The sequence below is a fragment of the Salminus brasiliensis genome, chromosome 19 (assembly GCF_030463535.1).
Source record: "Salminus brasiliensis chromosome 19, fSalBra1.hap2, whole genome shotgun sequence".
Lineage (NCBI taxonomy): Eukaryota > Metazoa > Chordata > Actinopteri > Characiformes > Bryconidae > Salminus > Salminus brasiliensis.
The window spans coordinates 3,960,469-3,978,587 of record NC_132896.1 but is presented as its reverse complement, the minus strand read 5'-3'; the positions used below and the strand labels follow the sequence as shown (position 1 = coordinate 3,978,587).

General features: G+C 39.7%; 3 protein-coding genes across 4 annotated transcripts in view; 2 read left to right on the top strand and 1 right to left on the bottom strand.

Annotated features, from left to right (window-relative positions):
- prmt7 (protein arginine methyltransferase 7) overlaps nucleotides 1-18,119 on the top strand; it is a 522,441-nt gene that overhangs the window by 216,913 nt on the left and 287,409 nt on the right. The window lies entirely within an intron of this gene.
- On the top strand, nucleotides 1,518-8,907 carry LOC140541527 (ribonuclease SLFN12-like). Its single transcript, XM_072664197.1, has 2 exons — nucleotides 1,518-2,103; nucleotides 8,771-8,907. The coding sequence occupies exons 1-2, from the start codon at nucleotides 1,518-1,520 to the stop codon at nucleotides 8,905-8,907; spliced, it is 723 nt and encodes a 240-aa protein (XP_072520298.1).
- The window catches only part of mpped2 (metallophosphoesterase domain containing 2b), a 35,997-nt gene continuing 30,330 nt past the window's right edge, over nucleotides 12,453-18,119 (bottom strand). For both annotated transcript variants that reach the window (XM_072663230.1, XM_072663229.1), the window contains exons 5-7: nucleotides 17,099-17,214; nucleotides 16,066-16,179; nucleotides 12,453-14,272 (exon numbers count right to left, since the gene is read on the bottom strand). In XM_072663230.1, the coding sequence (XP_072519331.1) occupies nucleotides 14,154-14,272; nucleotides 16,066-16,179; nucleotides 17,099-17,214 (349 nt within the window). In that variant the 3' untranslated portion in view covers nucleotides 12,453-14,153. The remainder of the gene's footprint in view (nucleotides 14,273-16,065; nucleotides 16,180-17,098; nucleotides 17,215-18,119) is intronic.

Here is an 18,119-nt window from a genome sequence, read left to right as displayed (position 1 = left end):
GATTTAATTTGATTTAATTTAGTTTAATTTAGTTTATATGGCTGTTTTTTGTTAAGAGTTGTGGCTGTAGAAACTTAATTACCTGATAATAGAAACCAACGGAAGTGAGAACCTGTAAATGTAAAAAGGTCCATTAATGTTTATTTCTTTTGTTTGCATTGGAACAACACAAAACGGATTTTGATATGAGGGGTGCTCTTCTCCAAACTGCTGTAGGGTGTGATTATACTTGTAGTTCGGTTTCCTTGGTCCAGACCCCGCAAGAAAATTATACACCGTTAGATTTTAGTCCTGGTTTGATTTGCGTTCATACCAACACATTTGCTTTCCTTTCGTTGTGTGGCACATATAAACTCATTTTACTGTAAATAGAGTAATATGAGAATAGTAATAGAGTAATAGAGAGTGTGTTTATGTGTGTGTGTGTATGTATAGTCTAAGTTCATGTGTACATATTCAGTATTTCTATTTGTGTCAATATTCAGTGTTTCCTTTTTATACCACTGTGAGGGACGATACACCCACAAGTTTTTCACTCAGCTTTACACCTGTGTGATGTGATGTGACAACAAAAGTGATTTGTGATTTTCTGTTTGATTTTTGTATTGCTAGCATTTGTTACTTGCCATTAATACAATTTAAAAAGCATCCAATGACTTCCAATTATCCAATTATTTCTTATTTACTTCATTTGTGGCAACACTTTCCTCCAGTCCATTTCTGGAATCCTGTGTGTAATGACATCAGATTTCTTTTCTGAGCTTTTTTGTGTCGTTACAATTGCAAACATAAAAAAAGTGAATTTGAAAGCATTTGTAACAGCAAATAATTTGTTTTTAATTAGTGCAAGACTTGCATGACTGTATGCACGAAAAAGCAGTAGGTCAGAGTGCTGTTTGTGCACAAAAGAGAATCACCAATCAGAAGTCAGTAAAAAAAGTACAGCTGTCTTTTGAACATTTCTTGTGATTTACCAAAGGCACCTTATTCTGGTTGCTGCAGCAAATGAAAGAACATAAAACAGTTGTTGTTTTACTCCTAAGTGCAATCTTTTTACAGTGTTGTACTTTATTTTGTCTAGCAGGATGAAACACAAAAAGCTGAAAAAAGAAGAAGGATATCCAGATCAAGTGCTTCGGATGACGAAAATAACATTTGGGGAGGCGGCAAGGAATAGAATGTGTAAGGAGAGACGGACAGATGAGAGACAAACCTTACTGGCAATTATCTGTGCCCTTCTAAACTCTGGCGGGGGGATCCTCTCTGCTGAAGAAGTAAATGAGCACTACAGTTATGACAAAGATGCTCTTGGTAAAGATATAGAAGACGGACTAAATACATTGGTTAATCCTGTGCCATTACAAGATGTTGTTACGATCAAACAGCATCAAAACTATCTGCGTTTTTTTGTTGCGTCACATCATTCAACTGGGAGACGAGCAGGACTGGCCACTCTGAGCAGCGGCCTTCTAAAGAGATCTGGAACATCTGTCCACTACATAGCACCTGAGGAAGTAATGTTCCACTTCTTAAGGAGACAGACGCAGGAACAGGACACTGGTGATGAGTGTTTAAATGGCAAAGCCTGTCAGTTGTATGAAGAGAAACTTCCCGTATGTCTGAATCAAAGTTTAGACTTTGGTGAAAATGAGAACGTTGAGATGAAAAGTTTTAGCAGTGTAAACAAACTGCTACAAAGACTCCGTGAACATCTCCCACGATACTTCTCCGCCTTCGCAAACACCAGAGGAGGCTTCTACTACGCTGGCATAGATGACATATCCAAAACTGTGCTGGGCTGTGGCCAGGGTATGACCCTTTCTGAACTGAAGGAAAAGATTCAAGAAATATGTGATGAAGCACGGGGGCGAGCTGTTCACTTGAACAGCTGCACTTCACAGAACAGCTGGTCTCCAGAAGTTAAAGTCATTCAAGTCACATCAGCACCAGAGGTCCCAGCGTACCTCATTGCAATAAAAATACCACGGTTCTGCTGTGCTGTATTCGAGAAAGGTCCAGAGAGCTGGGAGATTGATGGAGATGGAGAAGTATCTCAACTCCAATGTAGCGACTGGTTTGAGAAGATGCAGCTGCAGCCCTCAGGTATTATTTATTATTATTAATTGCACAAAGAGAAATTAATATTAACTTCTTAAACTACAAGGACCTTCAGTAAGTTTAGTCGTTTAGTCGTATATAGTCCTTACAGACTCTGTATATAGTCCTTACAGACTCTACAATCAGCAATGCTCCCAGCGGACCACATATACCCACACTTAAACTACACACACATGTTCAGGGAATAGAGGTCCCTCAATGTAAAAATCTAATGTGCAATCCCCCCCCCCCCCATATGTAATTAAGGTTTAATTTGTAATGATCTGTAAATAATCTGTAAATAATATAGTTTTTTTTCTGTTTTTTTACTTCTATTATTTATATTGAATATATTGTATATATTGGTAATTTATCTATGTTTTGCTAACCCTTTCCCCACTGTGGGACTAACAAAGGATTATCTTATCTTATCATATCTTATCTTAATTGTAAGGTTTAAATGAATACACACGAATAATAAGCCTGAAAGGAATTAAAGGAATGATGTTTTTCTACAGGTGGCCAACTGGTTGCATCTACATTGAATCTGCAACATCAGTGTCTGACTTTGCCCAGAATCAGTCCAGGTAAGACTCTGCCCATGTAATCCACACAGAAAACAGGGGCAGCTTTGTTACATTAAACTCAATTCATAAATCATACAAAATTAATTTCACTTGTAGAATGAACAAAAAAAACATTCTGCTCATTTGAAACTACATTTAAAAGAGGAGTTCTTCAATTAGTAAAGGCAATAATTCTATATAGAAACCTTTACAATTTATAAAACCACTATAACTAGGCACTCCTGGTTAAAATTTGTGTAACTGTGAACAGTTAAGAGTACAAGAAGAAGTTAAAGATAAAACATGATTTTCAATTTTTAAACAAAATTAGTGTATTATTGTTTTCACAATTTTAGAGTGAAACCAAGAAAAGAAGGACCTTGGAAATGAAATGGGCTCTCATATATATAATATAATGGGCTAATTACAATTACAATTACAACTGCTCAGCTTTGATCTTTTAAAAATATTTTATATATATTCGTTTTTTAATTATTTATATCTTTTTTTGTTATTACTGTCAACTCTGTTTACACACTGTCAACCCTGTTATTTATAAGAAAATAATATAAGTTACCAATATTCACAAGTGTTTTCAGGTTGCTGTTTTATCAGTTTTTAATGTAATAATGAAATGGAAGGTAACAGGAAACCTTCAGTGAAAACTGCTAGAAAGGTCGGAACCTGTTTAACTGCAGAATACCTTCAGGAGGATTTACCTTCTGGAGTGGCGCACTGTTCTACTGTGCAGTGCAGCAGCATCGAATATGACCTTTGGAGAAAATAGGGTGCAGAATTGCTTTAAACAACAGCTCCTTGTTTTCTGTTATTTAGAAACTGTAAATATGTAATCTTGCTTAAATAATCTTTAGCTTGGTGCTTTTTGAAAATATTTCATTTGTTTAGCTATTTACGGTAGCAGATATTTTAACCAGGTGCCCAAACTTCTGCTTGCCAATGTACATCATCCATATGAAAGTGTAATTAATAGGTTTTTCGTTTGGTTGTGCTTGTTTTTCTATTCTTTACAGAGCCCATACTCATTGGACCAACTATGATCTGCAGTGAGCTGCTTAGGAATTTGCCAAACCAGACAATTCTGCATAACCTGATGAAGTCTGGACTTCTGATTGTGTCACGAAGCTGGGCTCTGGACTTGAACCAACCAAGAAACAAAGCCGTCATTGCGGAGATCCTGTGGATAAGTCATGGGGAATATCCACGACTCTTCTCTGTTGTGCCGAATGAAAATGCTGAGTTATGGACATATGCCATAGAAACAGCATTTACCCTCAAACAGAAGTTGGTGAATATAGGAAAATATACAGGTAGAATTTGTGTGATTCCTTATTTATTCTGCTATGAGAAAGGAGTCGTGTCCAACAACACGGCTGTTAGTTCTCTCCAGTATCCTAAGAGCTACACTATGGACGTCAGTAAGATAGGAGCTTGGCTGTGTTCATTAGATACGGTGGTCCTCAGCCTCACCTCACAGAACATAAAATGAAAATGAAAGAGGTCATAAACCCTTACCTTTGTGAACCTGGGAACATCCTCTCCATCTGCAGGGCAAGATTTGACTTGCAGGCATGGGAAGCATTGTCTGATGTTCAGTCAATGATGGTAGATGATGGTAGATCTCTTCCAAGAAAAGTCTATCAGGTATTTGCTGAAATCAAAAATAAACTAAAATGTAGAATTCGGAAATATCTACAATGCATGTCACATACACAGTCCCACTGTGGGTGTTCACAGATTATTGAAAAGGTAGAGGAGCTTTTACAATCCGGGAGCTCACCCCGAGATATTGCTGTCCTCTTCGTAGCTCAGTCACACCCTGACCTGACCTCTTTAAGACGTATGCAACTGTCTTTTCCACACGGTAAAGTGAAAGATAACGGTTCTGATGTAGTAGTGCTGGACAGTTTACACAGATTCTTTAGTTTGGAAAGGAATATTGTGATCCTGGTTCATAATCAGCCGTCTTCAATTACACCCAGTCTTGTACTGACTGCAATGTCCAGAGCTCGAACAAGCTTTTATGTTATTACCCCTATATTACACCTATAACAGCTACTGATGGGATATGTGAGGTGGACAGATGCAGATCTAGACATACACATAATATTAGATAACCTTAGTCACATTTGTGTTACATGTTTTTAATGATTTGTGACTTATTAATAGTCTGTACGCCACTTTATAAACATTTTAGCACTGGAACGCAAAAACCTTGTATCTTCAAAACAGCAACTTAACAGGAGCAGGAAAAAATCTTCTAAACTTTTAAGGGAAGTCATTTTTTTTTTTTAATTCCAAGTCAGTTTGGCGCATTCCTATTGGTCCATTCATCATGACAGTCTGATAAATACAAAAACAGTCTGATAAAAATTTTTTTAAAAAAATCATATATATATCATATATAAAATCATAAAGGTGAGCCATCGCAAAAGTGTAAAAGTAAAAAATATATATTTTTACCATTTTTACATAACTAATAATTTAAACAATATATTTAAAAAATATTCAAAATGCATAAAGAAGTATATATTTAATTAACAAAAAATCAAGTTAATTCTGTGTGTACAATTAACTTGAAAAGAATAATAAAAAATGTATTTGTAAGAAATAATAATAATATTATTAATAATAATAATAATAATAATAGTTATTATTATTATTGTTAGTAGGTGTGGTTGTAGTAGTAGTAGTCATAGTGGTAGTAGCTGTAGTGTAGTAGTTGTAGTAAGAGTAGTGGTAGAAGTTGTAGTTGTAGTAAGAGTAGTAGTTGTAGTTGTAGTAGCAGTAGTATTGTTTTTGGTGTGAATTTTATTGTTGCATTTTTATAATTATTATTTCTTTTACAAAAATATTTCTACTTAAACATGGGTGGCTTTTAAGGGTGACAGGTGATGGGGTTGTATCTGTTTTTTTTTTTATTTGTTTATTTTGTATTTCTGTTGTTTTTTAATGCTTAATTTGGTTGGACCTTTTAAGGCAGTACACGGTCCTGACCCATCTTGTAAATGTGCCTCCCAAACAGTAACACCAGACTAAACTGGGATTGCATATGATTGTTTTAATTATGAATGTATGAATCACTATGCGATTATATTGTGAAAATTATTAGTTATGAGAGTTCTTGCTTTAAATCTGATCAGGTAACTTGTAATAAAACTGTTACAGCTTTTTTACACCACTAGGTGGAGGCACATACACAGGGTGTGGTGATCTACTGTACACATGTTCCTTTGAATATATAAAAGGGAGCTGGTCACATGATCTCCACATTTTTCTTTAGCACATATGAATGTGTGGAATTTGTCCATTATGTAGGCTATGCTCATGTATGTAACCAACAAGGGGTGAAATGTACTTTAATTTTCTCTGTTGATTAAAAACAACAGTGCTTTTCTCTTGTCCTGCTGTTTTATTGCTTATTATGGTGTATTACCTTTATGTTGTGATGCACTTTGAGTGGTATCCTATATAGCTATGAGGAGCCATACAACTGTCTTATTACCAATTTATCTATTTGGTGCGTTTATTAGCTAAGGTACAATATATAAGACATTCAACACCAAAATGTGTAAGTTAACCTCTTGAGACCCTGTGTCCTCATATGGGGACATTACCTTTCTGCTTCTCTGCACCATGATACTTCATTTTTTAAAACTTTGACCTCATATAAGCACACTCTATATATATATAAGCAAAAACTCAAATAGCAAGGAGAAATTAAAAATGCACCCCAAGCAAAAGTCTGGGTCTCAGGAGGTTAAGTACAACACTGCTGTTTTGTCTTACCTTGCTGCTCCTGGGGTAACACTGTGGCTCATGAAGGCACACAGGCAGTGAGGGTGCCCTTTCCTCCAGCCAGGGCTGGGGTACTGTCAGCAGGTCAGCCGGCCAAGATCCACTTATAGACCATGGAAGGTTTTCCAGTGTTGGGCCGGGATATTTTTGGCCCCTGAAAGTCCAACAAAAGCTTGTTTACAGAGAAATGTGCATGGTCAACATGTTAGAATTAAACTTTTTATTAATATGAAACAAAATAATAAATATTTTTAATATATTATTATTATTATTATTATTATTATTATTTGTAATATATTAATAGCAAAAAAAAATTCACATATCTGATTATGTATTTAGAGACAGCTCACCTGAGAAAAATTGACAGAGAAAGCACACACACACACACACACACACACACACACACACACACACACAAACCGAGGGTGTGTGGCTCATTTGCACCTTAATAAAGCACTAGCCTGCTAGCTACACAGTTAAGCTGGCTATCAGCAGCTAGCACTACATGACAGGAAGTAGATTATTAAATTATTAATTATTAAATCTACTTTACATTTAAATTACTTATTGCTTATTAGCAACAGTTTACTATACATGCTGACATATTTTAGTTATTTATTTGACTAATTAAGTTAGAATCACATAGCCTGTTAGCTAGCTAGCTAAATTTTACAGAGACGTAGCTAGCAGGCTAGCTAGTAGAGGACTTGGCTGGCTACGGCCTTCACGTGTACAAAATTAATTTATATATATATAATTTAACATTTCTGAGAACAAGTAGTGCTTTATAACATAAAGTACATTTGGTAACTTTAAATTTCATCAAGGCAGCCAAAAGCTAGCTAGCTTCTCAGCTAACGTTACAGCTAGTTTTATGATATCTTTATATAACTTTAGGTCAAATTTATGATTAATTACTTGCAACATTGACCTATTACTTGTCTAAACGAATACTATTTAAAGGCATTTAGCTAGTTATCTATCTCAGAGATGCAAAAGTGTTGAGGAAAGCTGTGAGGTAAAGTTAGTTAGCTAATGTACTAATGTAGGAATTTCTGGGATCACTAAATCACTTCAAATAATGACCATATAACTTAATTTAACCCTCTATGAGAGATAAGTAAAGATTGGGAAGTTTGTTTTGTATTTTAATGTACTTTGTTATAATATTGTTATTTTGAAATATAAAGAAAATGAATGAATAAATCTCATAAGCAATCAAAATCATTTTAAAAAGCATAATTAATTTATTTTTTTAGATTCTAATCAAATGTTGAGGCTTTTAGTGAGTGTCTTCTGTCCTCTCCACTGTTCCTTCTACCCTCCTACTGCGTGTCCCCATTCTGCACCTGAACGTCCCACCCTAAATCCCCACAGCATGGGCTAGTTCATCCTACGGCCAGTCAGATTACTGTGCGTTTATGGCCAGAGGAGCAGACAAAGGCTGTATGTTGCAGTATACTGTAAAAATAAATAAATACAATAAAAATTAAACTGTACACTGATTACAGAGAGGTTTTTTTTAGTTTAGCAAAGATTCTCCTAACTCAGTTTGGTCAACACTACATACTGAGGTGACCCTCAAAAGCATTAGTAAATGAGCTGCAGCTGAAACTGATTAAATACTTTTTGTTTACAGACTAAATAAGATGTTTAGTCTGTATTCCTTCCCCCCTACAGTTACTTTACTGTTTAAGGCCCATATGTAGGTTAGAAACCCCCCTCGGATGACATGACATTCCCAGACTGGGAGGCTTTTAACAGTGGAGCAGTTAGACCGTAGGGCCGGTCTAGAGCTGTGAAGCTACATTGCATAAAAACACAGTTCTGAGTAAATTTACCTTTTCTTCTTTCTCAGGCACAGAAATAACAATCCAACAATCTCAAACTGGGATGAGCATCCAAATGAAAGTAGAAATTCTGTCCCAGAGCTAAAAAGTCCCGAGCACACAAGTATAAAACGCCTTTATTAAGACGTGGCGAGGTATAAAAATGTGCCTGCTCAGGCCTTCGTCTGGACATAACAAATGGCGCATGCATTTTACTTTTATTTCAAAGTCCTTTCTATGATATTATTGGAGATAAGGTGGACTTTGAGTTGGGAGGTGACAACACGTTCCAATATTTTTGACAGAAAATGGAAAGATAAAAATTACTCATGATGTCAGGATAGAGTCCATTAAAAAAAAATGAGGGTGACAGCAGCCAGTTTGAGTGCTTGGGGAACCAAACCAGAGCTGAAGGGGGAGTTGAAGATCTCTGCGATGAGTGAGGAGATATCTGGGAAACAGTCCTTGACAAGTTTAGAGGGGACAGGTTCGAGAACACAGCAGAAGTGGAGCTTCTCCTTCCTATCATGATCTCAGACAGCTTCATTGGAGACACGGGAGAGCTGAGCCAGAGGCTGAATGGTAATTTGGGAGGGTAGAGAGGGTGGGGGACGTGGTCAGAGTACTGTAGATGGTACCAACTTGAAAAAATACAAGGAAGGAGTTGCACTTGTCGACTGTGATGGATTAAGTCTGAGAAGTTTTATAGCATTGATAGTGGAGGAGAGAGCCTTGGGACTGGAAGAGCTAGAATGTATAAGCTCTGAGTAGTAGATGGACCAGGCTGTGGTGGGAGCATCTTCATATTGTTGAAGGTGGTCTAAGGAGTCTTTTAGGGTGGGGAAGAATAGTTTTGAGATTCCCGAAGGATATTTTGTGTTTATCTTTTGAGATGGGAATAGGGACGTCAGTGTCCATGGTAACTGTCAGATGTTTAGAGATATCAAGGTCAGGGCTGGAGAGCTGATGTATTGTGACACCAGTAGAGCAGACCAGATCTAGAGTATGACCATGATTGCGAGTAGGCAATGTAATATTTTGCTAGTTCGGACCATGCCTCCAGTATAGAAAAACATAATAAGACAATTATGGCAAAGCATAAAATAGGGAGGCCAATGTCCATAGTAACTATCAAGATGGTCAGAGATATCAAGGCTGGAAAGCTGATGTATTGCAGCCACATTGCTTATTGGTCAGCTAACAGACACCTGTGCTGACCAACATCATACTAGGAGTGAATTGGGGAGGAAGTGCCATCAACCCACCCTTGAGAGAGCATGGCCAATTGTGCTCTCTCTGACTCTGGCTGCTGATGGCTTGTGCTCTCTCTGACTCCAGCTGCTGATGGCTTGTGCTCTCTCTGATTCTGGCTGCTGATGGCTTGTGCTCTCTCTGACTCCAGCTGCTGATGGCTTGTGCTCTCTCTGATTCTGGCTGCTGATGGCTTGTGCTCTCTCTGACTCCGGCTGCCGATGGCTTGTGCTCTCTCTGGCTCCGGCTGCTGATGGCTTGTGCTCTCTCTGACTCCGGCTGCTGATGGCTTGTGCTCTCTCTGGACCCGGGATTTGAACCAGTGATCCTCTGTCATAGTGGCAACGCCTTAGTCCACTAAACTCATCCAAGTCTCAAACCAGTTATATCTTGCAGTTTTTAAAAGGTGCCAATAATTATGTCCACTCCATATCTAGAAAGATACCAGATATGACTTATATGACTACAGATATGACTACTTTTTTGTGATTACAAATGCGGTTAAAAATGCGACAATGAGGCTGAAGTGGTGCATTCCTGCAGGGGTGCCAATATCTTTGGCCAAGATAGTGTGACTATACATCCCTTATAATAATAAAGAGTCCCCCCCCCCCCCCCGCCACCCCTCGCACCACCAATTTTCAGCTCATTACTACAGCCTTGCTATAAATACATAGCCTGCAAAGCAAATTGTGCAGATTGTGGAGTGGCCATTGTCTTTGGTCCACTATGTATGGCTCATGGAAAAGTCATACAGGGCCAGAAATCGGCCAGTTGGTAGGGACAGCCGAGCACACATGGTGTAGGTAGTTTGGTCATTGTGAATGGTGAATGGCACAGAAAGGCATTCTGTGGCCATGGCCCACTATCCTGAAGCCCCTACAACACAGCAGCCCATTCGTCTCTATTACGGATGGGTTTCCTTCCCAGATTTTATCGTCTGTAGGAACTGACCACAGGCTATAGATGCAGTCTAAAAGGACTGAGGTTGAGAATTGCTAGAGTATTAAACTGTTCATGGAAAATTCTTTTTTTTTATTATTTAAGATATGTGAGGTCTTCTGTCCTTTCAGATACGAGCTCTCAGCCACATCTTCTGCAGAAAGCAGGCCTCCACCGGCAGTTGCTTTTCCCACTCCTGTATGAACAGTGGATAGCTGAACAGTGCTTCGTCGCAGTGTGTGATTGAGCAGCTCCATGTGTCCCTGTGCTCCTCCCGTCACCATGGACACATGGGGTCATGGCCCCCGCCGCCTCGACCATGACAGTCCTGCGCTGACAAATTTCCACAATCAATAGCAGCTGGCAGGAGAACATGGGGTTACGGCTGTCCCTGTCAACAGGGCCGATTAATTCCAGCCACTGACAGCAACTGGGTAATTAATGGACTTGATCAATCCGAGCTGGCACTAAACGCCGGCACTGACAAAACGTCCTCAAATGTCTTCATCCACAGAGGAGGAAGGTGCTGCGTTTGGCAAGAAACAGGTTGCAATATGTACTGATCTTTGTCCCGCATATGGTTTCACACATGGTTTCATAGGGGATAGAATGGAGTTCAGTAGATGGAAGAGACAAACCGTGAACCTCAAACACTGCTGTTCCTCCTTCAAAAGAACCTCCAGCAGAAGCTGGAAAACGGGCCGATTCCAAAAACCCAAAACTGTTACATCACAGTTTTACTTTTCACATTATATAAATAAACATATTCACTGGTAAAGCGATAAAATGCAATGGCCACTTTAGGAGAATGAGGTGATGTTGATACTAGAGAGCAGACCATCACCTCCAGGCTCTACTAGGTATGGGAATATGGGTTGCTACAGGAACCAGGCCTCAGGACCGCGGGGTTTCCTGTGCAAATGTCCACAGCGGAAGCTGGGGAAGCAGAGAGGGATACTTGCTAGGCTCAAAGCTAAAGATAGCCATCCCTAGATTTGACCATCTCTTTTTTTTGATTGTCCGTGCCCATGAGAACACACTGGACCTAAACTGACATCAGAAGGAAAAGCAGTGGCTAATATTTGTAACTGGTGTGATTCACTGGTGAGCAACTCCAGAGGATGTGAGTTGGGGCAAGGCTAAAAGCTAACCAGCTTCCATCTTTTCAGCTTGCTAACAGCACATCGCGCTGAGAGAACACAGTGAGAGGACAGCAGCAGCAGCAGCAGAGGACATCTGGTTGGACTCAGGGATAATTAGAATAGCAGCATTTTGGTTACAGTATAAAAACTGAGGCAATGTAACAGGGTTGTAAATCAGGTAAAACAACATCTGAGCATTTTTTGACTCATTTTTTTGATTATTATTCATACTTTAAAGAATCACCTAAACTAATCAGTAAATATTGTCTCTGCTATACTATATGGCCAGAAGTATTGGGACACTTGCTCATTCACTGCTTCCTCTGAAAAAAAAAAAAAGTTGATCCTGCTTTTGTTGGAGTAACTGTCTCTAATTTTTAGGGAAGAAAACTGACTACTAGATTCTGAAACATTGCTGTGAAAATATGATTGCATTCAGCAACAAGAGCGTTACTGAGGTCAGAATGTTGGTTGATCACCACCCCACCTCATCCCAATAGCACTGGATGGAGCTCCACCATCCATCATTCCAGAGAACACAGTTCTTTCACTGCTCCACAGCTCCTCAATGCTGGGGGGCTTCATACCCCTCTAGCCCACGCTTGGCATTAGGCAGCATGGTGCCAATAGATTCATGTTTGCTTATCTGCTCCAGAGAGTCCTATTCTATTGGCGGCACGTCTCTATAGGGACTAGACAGCTGTGTGTTTGCGTGCACTTTAGGAGAGGTGGCCACAAACATCTGGGCATATAGTGTGCCTTAAATAAGAGAGATATAAAGAAATAAAAAAATAATCAGAGCCACAGAATAAAAATCTTGCAGTTTTATTTGCATATAAAGTTGGCTAAATGACACAATGAATAAAAAAAAAAAGTCATGAACATGGAAACAAAGCATTTACAATGGCACCAATGATCTCATGGCAATTTAATAGCTTTTTCTGTGCGCGCTCGCAAGACTGCAGCTCCAAACAGTGCAAAATACAACAAACACATTAATTACGACCCAAACTAAAGTCCACCAAATTGGATTTAGGGAAATGAAATCATATCCACATAACTGGTCCATCAATCTCTCTCTTGTCTCGTGGTCAAATTAACACATGGGTTTGGCTCGATAGGAAACTGTGGTGTTCCACACTCTCATAAATAAAAGTGCTGCAAAAGGTTCTGCGAGTGATGCCGTAGAAGAATCCTTTTCGGTTTCATACAGAACCAATTTTGTAGAAGAGAACGTGTGGATGTATTAAAACTGGCAAAAACAACCTTTACATGAACTTCTTTCAACTTTTAAAAGGTTTAAAACGATCATGGAATCAAACTACCAACAAAAACAATATGGACAAAAGTATTGGGACGCCTGCTCATTCATTATTTCTGCTGAAATTTAAGTCTATTAAAAAGAGCTTATTCTGCTTTTGTTGGAGTACCCGTCTCTACTGCCCAGGGAAGAAGGCTTTCTACTAGATTTGAGGGGCACTGCTGTGAGGATTTGATTGCACTTAGCAACAAAAGCATTAGCGAGGTCAGGATGTTAGATGATCCCCCACCACACCTCATAGGAAAAGCATTGGATGGAGCACCACCATCATTCCAGGGTACACGGTTTCACTGTTCCCAAACATTTGGACATATACTGTAGTTCTTCTATTGAAAAGTCAAAGGACCTCTTTGTAGCACAGTTTATTTTTTTTATGAGTGCAAGAGGGACTTCATTACCGAAGTCTGATCTTACTGAATGTCTGATCTGAATGAAAATGCCACACCCACTGCACTGCTATGACGCATTACAAGCAACACAGAAATAAAATGCAAAATAATAATAATAAAAAAAAAAACCCTGTTCCATTCAAACGTAAAGTCCATAATCCTAAATCACCTGTGCCTCATAAAGTACCTTGTCACCTCCATCCATTTCTCCTCCAAATATACAGTGGGAATAAACATTTCCGAGGGGGGTGCAGGGCTTGCTTTACAAACAAGATGCATTCTTCTGACAGGTTAAAAGCAACATGTTTGATTGCACAATAAATATATATTCAATTCATGTAGAGTCTTGGGCGTCACGGGAGATTTCTGCTATGCAAATCCTCAAATTAAAATGTTTCATACTGGTTCCAGCTCTAAAACCGCACAGCGCTGAAATGACAGCCTTCGGTAACTGATCCTGTGCTGAGTTTATGAAGCAGAATGCACAGCAAAGTACAGAAACAGTCAAGTATTGCTGAGCCGCTCGGGGTACCTTTATAATGCACTTTCTTATACAAGCTAAAAGAAGTTTAACAAGGCAACCGATACAAAAAAATGAACCATAAATATGAATTCACAATTTTTTTTTCCTTTTCCAGCAAAATCATTATTTAAATGATTTTAAATCTTTAAAAATATTACATATCCATGCATTCATTTTTTTTTTCATTTTTTTAAATACAAGCAGTACAAAAGGACCATTACTTTAAAGTTAAGAAGAGTTGTAAAGTAGAAAAAAAGTGGCAAATTCCAGAGGAATTTCAAGAGCTTCCAGGGTTGGGAAGGTCGAATATGATTGGCGGGTTGGTTGGCTGGAAACTGACTGTACAAGTTGAGGAGTTGATGAATGTTGTATATCCATCAGTCATTAGGCCATACCCTACAGAGAGAGAGACAGAGAGGGGTGAGTATTTAATTATTTGTGAATTAATCAACAAATAAAATTATTAATCAGCATAAACAAATTAGGAAGACAGAAAAATTCCAACAAAATGATCTGAAAAGTTAATATTAATTATTAGTTTAAATACTAAGTTCACTCTTCAATACGTACTATACTGCGTAATGAATGCACTTCCATAGGTAGTGCAATATATATTTACATATTTCTTCCAAAACATTTAGTGTGATGGTAGCATGATGTTTGGGACGCAGCCTGTGTGCCTTATTACATGTCACCCCCCACCAATAGCATAAAACCCTAGTCCCGAGCTCCTCTAAATCATTTCACACCATGTGCAGTAACCGCGATGTGTGCAATACGCTCCTATATTTAAATCATTGCAGCCTTTCACACCAGCAATGTGCGTGAAGTACACTTTGGCTCTATAATTAAGGAGTGCAGCATATCTATCTAGCAGTATATAAGCATAAACAGTACTGATGCACATTTGCAGTGTTATATGTACCGTATTCTTGCACATATAAATGTACAATGTAGACCAATAAACAGCTCAACAAACAGCTCTTTTTTATATTCATCAAGCTCAAGTTTGCCAGCTGATTTGTTTTTTACCAAAGAGCCAACAACGTTAACACATGCAGAGGCCTGATAACAGCTCATTTAAAAAGCCATGCTCCAATGTAGTTGACTTAAAGGTCATTTCAGCAATACAGGGACAATAAAGCCATCTGCAGTCTGTATTCTGATCATGGGGGAAAACAGAAACTGCTGCTCCTCGCGACACATGTGCAGCACAGCGTGTCTGGTGTGAAATTGGCTTAAGTGATGAGCAATTGTTTAAATAAATAATACTACAAAAATAATAATAATAATAAAAAGAAACTGTTGTCAAAACACATGGATTAAGGGTAAATGCTCAGTGTGAGCTGGAACATTATTATTATTAATATTAATATTATTATCATCATTATGCTATTAGCTAGTATTCCAGCCAGCACCTTAATTTAGCGCCCTCTTCAGGTTAAGTCATTAACTGCAACAGGCTGAACGCAATGACTAGTGCCTACACACCCACTAGTCAACACAAGGACCTTATTCGTATTTGAGGAGTGTAGGCTGAATGGCTGGGGAAGGGGCGAGGTTTGAACAGACTGAAATTAAGCAAAGAAAGGTAAACAGCAGGCGTGAAATGGACCATCGCAAGAATCTTTTATTGGACTGGCAAAAAAAAAAAAAAAAAAAAAAAAAAAAAAACAAACAAAGGGAACAGTGTAGATTGGGTCATATAAACTAGGGAACAAATGCTCTGCTTTTTCCACTGGTTCACATGCGACAACTTCAGGATCTGCTGCAGAACGTTCTCAAACAGGGCTGTTTTTTCTAGTCTAGCAGAGCAAACGGCATCCTAAATAAAAAACACTGAAGGATCTGTGGTTTTGACATTGCGTCAACGGAGCAGCACTGTTAGCTGCCTGGCCCAGGGGACCACAGTCAGGCTGGTCGTATGAGAAACCCCCAATCCGCAACGAGGAATATCCAGTCAGCTTCAGGACCTGAACCTGCGGTTCTGGCTCCTCAGGTTCTTCTGACTCACTTTTTCAGTGTATGCTAAACTTTACAAGCTCAGTAACGACACTTTAAGAGTCACTGGAGACCACAACTGCAGTGATGATGTACCAAATCCAAAACAGTGATTCACACCCATGTGTACCCACATCCACAGATGGGGATGAACCACTCCCACGAGAGAAAAAGAAAAAGAAAATCACCTTCGTGAATTCCCCCGTAGACGTGGAGCTTGGGTCGGACCCGCCTCTGTACCGTGTTGAGTAGCTCCACACAGCCGACTCTCTGGAGCTCCTTGGGCACCCAGTCTCTGAACCCTAAACCAGAAAAAATAAAAATAAAAAAAGTACACTCTTAAGGAAGCACCTCAACATGAAGAGTTCACCTCTCACCCAACAGTGACTTGACTGAGATTCCTTTGGAAGTACTGCCAACAGTCACCTTTTGGCACCATGCCTAATGCCAGGCCTGGGCTAGGGGGGTATAAAGCCCCCCAGCATTGAGCTGTGGAAGAACTGTGTTCTCTGGAATGATGGATGGTGGAGCTCCATCCAGTACTATTTTAATGAGATGGGGAAGACCTCACCAACAATCTTCTTATTGTATACAATCAAATCCTCACAACAATGCACCTCCAAAATCTAGCAGAAAGCCTTCTCTGGACAGTAGAGACTCCAGAGTTACTCCAACAAAAGCAGTTAACCTCCTTGATTTCAGACGAAACAATAAATGGGTAGGTGTCCCAATACTTTTGTCTATTTATTGTACATTGAATAGACAAACTGGAGAGTAGCAAAGGATATTTTTTAATGCAGAGGACCTTTAATAAATAATATTTTTTATTTCTAATGTTAATCCAATCCTAATCCTATCCTGTCCTCCACCTAAAGCCTTAACAACAACGACACCAAACCTCTTTTTTTTTGCCACAGAGCAACCAGCTCGCTTGGAAAGCGCAGTGTACCCTGCTCTGATGCACCGGCCAGCAGTGCCCTAGAGTGAGGTATGGAGAAAGTGCCATCTACCCACCCTGGAGAGAGCAAGGTCAATTGTGCTCTCTTGGGGCCCTGGCTGCGTTGGCCAGCAGCATGACCGGGATTCGAACCAGCTCTCGAACCTCACAGTGGTCACAGTGATGGCGCCTTATGCCACTGGACTACCCGGACCCCCCACAGTTTATTTGTATTACAGAGTTGTCAGAGGTAACCTTTACATACGTATATACATGGAGCTTACCCAAAGGAGGCCCGTGGGTCATAAGGATGTCTATGTCCTCAGGGATCTGGTTCCACTTGTCTAGCAGAGACTGACCACGAGGCAAGTTAAAACCCCATCCATTAAACCAGGGCGTCCTGTGGGAACACACAGAAAAGGAGACACTTCATGAATGTCACATTCAAATACACACACACAACGAACCACATGGGCCTAGAGAGGGTGCCCTTAATACCAAAGGCTTTTTATTCATTCATTAAATTATTAGCTAATATTTCTTAAGTCCGTGTAAGTTTGAGCTTCAAAGTCGTGCACTGAATTTCTTTCAGGATTAGTTTTAGACATTTTTCCATCTCTGACCATCTCCATCTTTCCTTTGTCTTCATAACAATGCAAGACAGTGTCCCCCCAAAATAGAAAAACCTCCGCCCTGTTCAACTACATAAAATTATATGAAACCATAAAGCGGTTTATAAAACCCCTCCCGTATCAGATTACAAGGCCACCGCTATTCCCTGACGAGTCACCCTAGAGCAGAGGTTATCTCCAGAGCGGCGACCCCAGAGTAGAGGTCAGCCCCAGAGCATAGGTCATCGTCACAGGAGGCGGATTGATAGTGCTGTCAGCGCCAGCGAGCAGGAGCTTGTTAATGCGAGTTTTATGTGCCCTGGGGAACAGCTCTGCAGACAGGCCGCACTAACCCAGTCCAGCCCCACATTTAGCCCCTTCAGACCCAGGCCGATCGAGGCCAAGCGCTCAGCCAAGGCCAGACCAGAGTGACAGGCTGTTTGGACAAGGTCAGGGGTAAAGGCAGGGGTTGGGGCCCCTCGCTGGAAAGCAGTGCTGAGTGATAGATTAAGATAAAGAGGAAGACAGGGCAGACAAAAGTGGGGGTTATAGCATTGCTTACCGCTCCGCCTGCTACACACATCTACAGTCCAAATGCGTGGAAGCAACCACAACTACATAAAATGACACATAGTGGACCATATTTATAATGAGAACTGAAGGGTTTTTACAGTGTCTGCAGCAACTGTGCATA